The sequence below is a fragment of the Bremia lactucae genome, linkage group LG8 (assembly GCF_004359215.1).
Source record: "Bremia lactucae strain SF5 linkage group LG8, whole genome shotgun sequence".
Taxonomy (NCBI): Eukaryota; Oomycota; class Peronosporomycetes; order Peronosporales; family Peronosporaceae; genus Bremia; species Bremia lactucae.
The window spans coordinates 3382110-3391475 of NC_090617.1; the positions used below are offsets into that span (position 1 = coordinate 3382110).

Genomic DNA, 9366 nt, shown 5'->3' on the forward strand with positions numbered 1-9366 from the left:
GTGACGAGTACGCAGATCTGCTTGATTTTCCCACAATGCAGATCTCTCAAGAACCGCTTAGGTTCTAGGGTTGGTAATTGAGTTATCTCCGAAGTTAACTTCGGAGGCGCATACAGATCAAGAGTAGAAGCGCCTACTCTCGATCCATCATTAACCAAGACATTTAATGTCTCGGTTTCTTCCTGGGATTTATCCACAGGCTGCCGGGGGATTAATCCCTCGGGATCTAGAAGTCTAGTAACTTCTACCATTTGAGGGGATTTCTCCTCAAATACGTGGGGACCTCTTCCCTCAACGTCTTCCGAGTGTGATTGCGCTATCACAGTCGGGTCCACTACGGTCGACTCTCTACTCGACCTTGGATCATCGTGTTGTCCTTTCTGGGCAACCGGTATACTCCTTGAATGTCGCCCACTAAGCGTACATTCATGTCCCAATCCACTCGACCTTTTCGAGTGGTGGACCTTCGGCGCTGCCTGTGCATTAACACAGCCGCCGGCAGCTGACTCCACATTGTGATTGGTAATCACACTGTGATCTTGTGCGGTTGTACTAACGACCGTACCACAAGTGAGGCCATCGCACTCACTCGTAGTACATCCACACGCTTGTGGACGCTCCAAGACGTTCATCAGATGGCCATCTGATGAACAAGTGGCAGGCATCTTTACGGATCGATGCTGCCAGCTGATCCTTGGCTCGTATTTTCTGAGCCAAGGTAAACCTAGGATGACATCAAATTTGTCATCCAAATCCAGTACGATGAAATCATCATCATACTGTAAATCTCTTAACGTGTAGCGAAAGTTCACTACGCGTTTCATTACTGTTATCGATGCGCCTGTCGCTAGACGCACCGTCATCCTCGTTGGAGGGATATCGCGCTCAACATATTTGAGCCTACGACCCTCTAGTGACTGGCGACGAATAAAGTTATTCGACACTCCACAGTCCGCTAGGGCTCTAAGTGACAAATCATTTGTCAATTTTAATTTTAAGGTGATGAGGGATACCTCATAACCAGCTGCAGAGACACATATTTATTGTTTGTCTGGAGCAACTTTAGTCAAGAGATTTGCAAATTCTCTTGAGGTTGCTGGATCAGTAGGGCGTTGCGCCCCTACTGACCGCGGGACACCACACTCATGAGCGTAGTGTCCTATTTTTGGCAGCGATGGCATTTCTGCAATCGCTTATTGCTCGAAAAGTGAGGTCTCTCGCTTTCGACGTAAGAGAGGTCTATGGGTTCTGGACCTTCTAGCTCGTGTCGTGTTGGAGGACGATACGATGACGAACTAGCTTGAGCATGTCTCAAGCTTAAGTCCTCCTGTTCCGCAACGGATATTGCTTCTTCAAGCGTATTTAATTCCAAGCGGAAAAGGTAAGTCTTTACGGGATCATCCTTAAGACCTTGCATGAACACCGTAATCAACGTGTGTTCATGAACTGGGTCATTTGCTATACAACTCGCTAAGAGTCGTATGTGCTGGGCATATGCGTGAACATCACGCTTGCCTTGCTTGAGTTTCAGAAGCTATGAACGAGCTCTGAACGCAGCCCTTGGCGGTTCAAACGTCTGTTTGAGCCGACTTTAAAAGCCTCTAGCGACCCAAAGACGTATGGGCCGCGCAACTTAAGGCCCGATGCCCCAAGTTTTGGCACGACCTGCCAAATTTGATTGAGCGAATGCGACTTGCATTTGCTAGTCGACGATGTGACGTGCCCTTATGGCATCGTCGAACTCGACAAAATATCTCAAGAGGGAGTCTTCTTCGACTCCCCTATACTTAGAGATGTCAATCTTTAGAGTTTCGGGACGACGCGTATGTGTCATCCCAGGTACAGGGGTCTGTACCTGTTGTAACCACAACAGATGTGCCTGTTGAGAGCCTTGCTGATTCAGCAAGGCTACCTTCTCCTTCATTTCGTCAAGTTCATATTGTATGAATTTGGCGATGGCTGAATGGAGGGCATCTCGGTCCAAATTGGGCAGCATTGCCAAGATGGCATCGTTTCCTACGGTCAACATATTAATTAACAAACTCCTTTCTAAATCACATGAAACGATACACCCCGAAACAATGCGTCTTTCTATTAACATCTAACATGTCCATGTTAGATGATGGAACTGTGGTCCTTGATGGACCACAAAGTGCTACCAGGTGTAACGGGGCACTACTGACTTGTACTGCTTCAGTACAAGTCCACTTCGCATGCCTGAGTGCGAGTGGTGCCTTACGTCACTTCACGTACACTAGTACGAGCAGAGGAAGACTCTCTAAGAAACACTTGTTTTAAAGAGGGTTAATTAAAAACTTTATTTTATATAATTAAGTTCCTCTGTTTCTATCTATTTAATACTAACTTAATTATAAACTAAAACAAAACATGTAATAAAATCTTTTCTGTCTCTCTCTTTGCGCGCGTCAAGCGCTGACTGAACCGCGGAGAAAGTATATATAATGATCTATATCTACCGATGGATTTGCTTTTTAAAATATTACTACGTATAGTAATATTCTTCAAATATTATCTACCTTTAAGATATTATGTTAACAATCTTTAAGTGTTAATTTCATGTAACGATACACCCCGTTACAATTACCGTTCCATGAATAATTTGACCTTTTTAACCGTAATATTGCGATATGATCTTGTAACTGGGACATACTTTATTAATTTCTAGACAAAGCAAAGTAAATGTATTAATTCCGTTCTTCTTCTCTTTTAAGACGCAGTGTGAGCCTTTCATATCTGTTAGCTCATCTTCTTCAGCTCCAAAGACCCACTGGTGATGCGGTAGCATTCGTTTGAAGCTTGTTCAGCTTTTTCTCGATTTGTGCATGCTATGGGTCTGAGCAATTTCGTTCCAGTAACCCAGGCTTGATTTAATATACCTGAGCTTACATTGCGTGAAGGCTCGAAGGAATAACAGAATTCACTTCACTTCGCACTTCTTCCACGTTGAGACTTGTGGGAAAATATGCCGGGCTTCGGTTCAACGCCCGAAATTGTTGCAGTCGTGCGTTCATGGCGTCCCGAATGGGATTGTTAACCAAATCTGGATGATTGATCAGACTCTCTAGTTGGGATTCACCGTAAGTCGCGAGCAATTTTTTAAACACTTCATTATAGTAGTAGTCACGATCCGCAAATCGTGGAAGACTGCTCATTACTTCAAACTCGATCATATCGAGTGCTTTTTTTGGAGTGGGTCTGCCGATGGGAGCAAGAAGAACGTCAAACAATCCATCGATAGCCGTGAGAATGCCAACTTCCAGCTGTTGAGCCATTGCTTTGAGCGAGTCGTAGTACGAATTGATCCTGTTTTCAGAAAGCGCAGAGGTCGTCGTGTCCGGCAGCTCTCTCAAGTGTCGATAAGAGCTGCGAGTCATAGTTTTAGGACTCGTTGAGAGGGTTGCCACGCACGCTGATAGAGCAAAAAGTGCCAGCAGCATGAGGCTGCGCACGGTACAAGACGTTAAACCCTTGGGCGTGGAGGGCACCATTGAATGATTAAGCGAATTGATACTTTGGTAGCAATTAAAAATGAATCTTTTTTTTAGCATCTTTAGAAGGAAGAAATCAGATCAAAATCCTGATCGGATCAGATTGGAGATTCACATACTTGACAAGAAAAAGAAAGGTCCTCTTTTGAGCAAGAGATTGTAGGGTATTAGTATCTCTATGTCCCACATATCGTGGCACTGTAAGTCCGATCGACAACCATGGACGAATCCGAAACACAGACTGTTAGAATTTACCAATGCATTCAATTATTGCGCTATCGCGTCTGTTTCATTATCGTCTGTGCTATAGCGCACCATTAAACCAGGTTCTTCGTCCTTCCAGGATTAACAATCACGAATTGACTTGCATTTTCGGTGGCGCTAGACCTATACACCGCAAAAATATTGCCGCTCGGCTTACTTTCCGAGCGTCCACAACCAGTTTTTCAAATTCTGAATCCTACTAAGAGCGCAAGATCTCGTAACAATTGCCACTAGACTGTCTTTATCGCAAATCATGGGCGGAGGAGAGAATATTGGGAGCTGATGTTCACTCACCTTAAGCTTTATACGAAAAGATCTTGACGGCAAAAGACTCCATGTTTAAGTCTTCTGTCGTTTTTTAAAAGTCCTTTCATATTAATCTCCGCAACCATACAGTAAAACGATCGATACAAACATCGAGAAAATAAAGAAGAATTGGGTGTCAAATTCAGGAAAATAAATAACAATCGACAAGCGCAATTGCCAAAATCAGAACTATATCGCACTGTTCACGTACATGATTAAAAAAGTAGTATCTAATGGGACACACATTGGTTGAAGAACCGTTAGTGTGGATCATTTACGTTTTGGGTAAAATACCCTTTTACCCTATTTAAAATAGTTACTTTCTAAAATGCTATTTATTACGGGTAACAAATGTGGTCGCCGCTAGATGTAAATGTGGTCGCCGCTAGATATAAATGTGGTCGCCGTTAGATGTAAATCCGGCGGCCGAAGTCGATTCAAATTAGCTAGGGTGAGGTTTTAAATTTAAACAAATGAATAAAGTGCAGTTCCCCTTTTGATCTTAGAGCGTCTTGTGCCTTCCTAAGGCTTGCGCATTGATCTGTGACTCTGTACCTGATTCAGAGCCGAAGGCTCGCTTTCTAGCTGCCAATGTACAGGCATTTGAGGGGAAAAGGGAGAAATACCCTTTTTTTGGATTAAGCAGATGGAGATGTTCATTGACTCCGCCTTGTTGTTAACAGAGCGAGAAAATGTGGCTATGACCATTTTTAAGCTCGGAGGTAAAGCCATGGAGTGGGCAATCTCGTGCAGCACGTCCATAAACGACGCTTTGCCCTAATGGGTTCGCTGAAACGGCAAATGATTAGCAATTTTGCACCGTCTAGTCAGGCGTTTCGCATGCGATCCCGGCTGATAGCGACTCGACAGGGTAAACGAACCCTAGGGGACTATGTCCAGGAGTTGAGAACTCTCATTGCATCTTCGCATCAAGACCCGGAGCAAGAAGCAGTTGTCGTAGCAATCTTTATGGGGAGAATTTTTTTTTGAGGGCGTTACCCGGACGGAATCATTCCGATTCCATTCTTCTTCTTTCGAAGATGCAGTTGCCCAAGCGCTACGCGCTGAGTTCGGCTTTAAGTCTGCTCATGTTAGCACGCCTGTTTATTGTGCAAGCTCTTCGAGCATTTATAGACCGAAATCCATGGATCTAAGCCTCGTTGAGGAAGGGGAAGAAGCACTTCAAGCTGTGGATTAGCATAAAACATCTGTAGATATTATATGTGCGGAAGCACGAAACATTTACGTCCGGCCTGTCCCCTACGCAAAATGAGTAAAGCTCGGAAAAGCACCAATTCCGACCTAAACCAGAAATCTGGTACGGTGTGGGCAAACGTCTATACCCAGTAGGTGCGGGGCGCCCTACTGGGAAAAAGACCTAGGGCTCTCAAGAACATCTAGGAGGTAAGACTGAACAGGACCTAGCTCCAATTAGCTCGGTGCATAAAGGCACGGGAGTTGAATACAAGCCTGGCTCGTTGGTCGCTCAAGCGGCTGTGAAGGGCTTTGATAAGCCATGACCCATTTTAATTGACTCCAGGGCGTCTTGCCATTATGCTAGACGTCTTTTCCCTTAAGAGAAATCAACAATACGTTGAGGTGCTTAAACCGCATGAAAGTGATACAACCACTGTTCGCTTAGCGACTGGGACTCGTGTCACTGTTCCAAAAGTTCCGTTGAACTAAGGTACGAAATTTCTGGGATTTGACAGTGTCGAACACTGTCTCGTTTTTGATTTGGATTTGAGATATGATCTCATCCTTGGTATGGCCTGGCTTGAACACCATGAGGCATGGATCAATTGGAGGTTGGAGGTCTAAGACCTTAGGGGCTACGCGCACTGTTCGTAGCAAAGCTTTGGAGTCATGAACCCACCCTTGTAGGCAACAAAAGCGCTATTGGCGCGGATCACTGACTGAATCCGTCAGTGTTTAGACATTGGAATGTCTGAGTCAGTAAACCCAATGTTGGAAACATTAATTCTGAGCCCGACTCAAAAAGGGGGTGGAACGGCACGTACTCTGTCGAGTGACGCTTCTTGTAATAACGATTCACTGAATGCTGAAAGCATTGTATGCCTAAGGCCGAGTCACCAAGGGTGTAATATCCCTGATATATGTGGAGTGGCTCGTCTAAGTCCACCGAGTGTGGTCGGCCGAGGTGGCACCACACTGAGTGTCAGTGACACTATTGGCGGTTCGCTAGGGCATTGTGGGGGTCAGACTTCTTCTAACGCACGTCAAGTGACACGTAAACGGTCGCTGAACAAGAGAATTGAGCTACCTAACTCCTTGTCGGATGTTGTATTAGACACCTGCTCTGGTATAGAACCAATACAGGCTGGAAATTTTTGAAACGTGAGCGTCCCGGTCCCTAAGAGGCGTATTGTCTCTACTCCGAGACAGGGGAGATGGGAAGCGTCTATACCCTCACTAAGCGATACGAGCGAGCAATTTCATACGCTTGTAAATGGTGTAACCGGTAATACCGAGGGAGTAGTGAGCCTTGCGGCAATCCCTTCGTTACCTGCTCTTTTTGAGTTAGATGAAATGTCTATTGATGAGTGCGGCCGAGCCTTAAAGGCTGGCGACTGAGATGGTGGTCATTAGACCAACGATTGAGTTAAACTCATCGTCACTCCGGGATGAAGCTGTCCTGGATGACACAAAAGCTGCGCTTAGAGCGCGGAGTGGATCCTCGACCCTTAAAGATCCTACAAATACATTTTATTCCTTGATTAAGGAATTCCAAGATGTGGTAAGTACCAATCCACCATCTGTTGTACCCCCGGATAGAGGTGTCTGTCATGAAATTGACTAGGTTTCGGGAACCAAATACTGTGTCACGCAATGGCCTTAATCAAGGGAGCAGTGTGACGTCATTGACGATTTTTTCGTGCTAAGCACAAGGCTGGAATGGTACGAGAAAGCGAATCTTCCTATTCGACACCGACATTTTGTGTCAAAACGCCAAATGGTAATGACGCATTGTACATGCTTATAATAAGCGTAATGCTGCCACTATACCAGCACAAACCCTCATTTCTAGTAAGGATGTTGTTCATAACTATATGATGGGATGGATAATGTACAGTGCACTTGACTTAGTCGATGGTTATTACTAACTGCTCATGCGAGCTAGCGATATCCCGCTTACAGCGGTCAGTACCCCAAGCGGTATGTTATGGGAGTGGTTGGTTATGCCACAATCGCCGCGGCAACATTTAATCGTCTAGTGATGCAACTGTTCGGCCCTCATCGAGATTATGCACGGACCTATTTTGATGACCCTTATTTTGTCCATATCCTTGCGGAGCTGGGTCGGTCGGATGTGGAAAACCATATGGACAAGTTGCGAGCAGTGCTCGAGTGTTTGCACACAATTAATTGTATGCCAATAGACCGATATGCATTTTTGGCGCAGAAGTAATACCGTTCTTAGGGTGCTTTATTGGGAAGCGAGGCCTTCTAGCGGATCCCTCTAAGGTAAGAGCCATGGTTGATTTACCGGTTCCTAAGAACGAAAAGGATTTGCGTAAGTATTTGGGTTACATAAATTTAGCGAAAATTAGGCTGATATGGCTAAGCCATTATCGAATCTCCTTAAAAAGGATTCAGATTGGTGCTGGACTAGCACAAAGCATTTGGCTTTTTAAGCAGTTACGGATAGTCTTATCCATGCACCGATTCTGGCACTGCAAAATCCAAATTGACCTTTCAGTGTCGTTTGTGACGCATCGGATTTTGTCGTTGGCAGTGCTCTATTACAAATAGATGATGATGGGCGTAAACGTGTAATTGCGGTCGAGTCTAGACAGCTTAAAGTTGTGGAGAACAGCTACCCAGTTCATGACAAAAAGTTACTTGCAATGAAGTATGCTCTTGTCAAATTTAAAGTTCATCTGCTCGGCTCTAAGCCGTTTGTATATATACAGATCACGCGTCATTATTCACTGCGACAAAGTCGCCCCATCTCTCACAGAGAATGGACCGATCTCTATCATTTATCGCCGAATACAGCTTTTAGGTAAGTATAAGCCTGGAAAGCAGAATGCTTTGCTGATGCTTTATCACGCAGGCCGGGTTATGAGCTCTCTCATTTAACGACTATAATGTCGCCTATTACTGAATTAATCCGTTCGGCTTTCGCCAGGACAAAACGTGTGTAGCTCTGCTACGAGCTCTTAAGAGCACTCAATCAGGCTTTATATTGTCGGCACGTTTGCGTGCAAGGTTACATCGATTTTCGATCGATAACGACCTGCTCCTTTATTGCATGGACGCTGCGGATACTCCGCGCGTCGTTGTTTCTCATGATGAAACTCAAAAAAAGAAGCCTCTGTGAGGTAGACGATACTGTCCTTGGTGGCAATCTCGGTAGAGAAAAGACCTACAGCTCTGTAAGCCATATTTATTAGTGACCCAAACTTTACAAATGGGTCAGCACATATGTTCGAACATGCGAAACTTGCTAGCGGGTTAAACTCTCGGCGCATGCTGCTCCACCTCTGGAAAGTCTACCCGTGTCTACAGGGTGTGGGAGTCCATTAGTATGGGTTTTGTTTTCGGCCTACGGAAAGATTCGGCCTGTAACGCCGACATAGTGGTCTCTGTTGACCGATTAAGCAAAATGGCTCACTTAGCCGCTGCGCCGGATATCATTGATGGTGAAGGCACAGCAAGGCTGTTTATCGATCGCGTGTTACGATAACACGGTTTGCCAGTGGCAATTATATCTAATCGAGACCCCCGTTTCACGGATAAATTCTGGAAATCGATTTTTCGAGTGTCAGGCACCAGATTGGACATATGCAAAGGGGACCATTCGTAGACCGATGGTCAAACCTAATGTGCCAATTGCGTCATTGAGGACGTCTTACGCAGTGTGTGTGCTCAGACACCGAAGCGCTGGAGATCAATGCTCCCAGTGGTGCAACTGGCATTAAATAACGCTGTTTATGCCTCGACAGGCTAAACTCCGTTCTATGCCAACGGTCTCACCCACCCACGCATTTCGTTAGCGATAACACTGCGTGGCTCAGGGCTTGGTGAGGGAGAATTAGCCAATAAGCTTGACCTGTTCCCATTCGGAAACAAGTAAGCGAGTTTCTCGCGACGCGATTTAGTGTCTTAAGACATGTACGTGACACGATGGCTGATAGCTAACACCAAGAAAAAGAATAAGGAGATGCCAAAGGCAGAAGCTGTATTGATTCCTATGCAGCTGGAGACCGATTTTTATTAAACGCTAGAAATCTACCTACTAATTTGGTCTCCGCGGTCTTCA

The 9366-nt window shown here is 45.2% G+C and overlaps 1 protein-coding gene across 1 annotated transcript; it reads right to left on the reverse strand.

Annotated features, from left to right (window-relative positions):
* Positions 1 to 2903: 2903 nt before the first annotated feature.
* Positions 2904 to 3509, reverse strand: CCR75_004523 (uncharacterized protein; the record flags this gene model as incomplete). The annotated part of the gene is made up of 1 exon (XM_067962609.1): positions 2904 to 3509. One exon carries the CDS (start codon positions 3507 to 3509, stop codon positions 2904 to 2906), a length of 606 nt encoding a protein of 201 aa, XP_067815804.1.
* Between the last annotated feature and the right edge of the window lie 5857 nt (positions 3510 to 9366).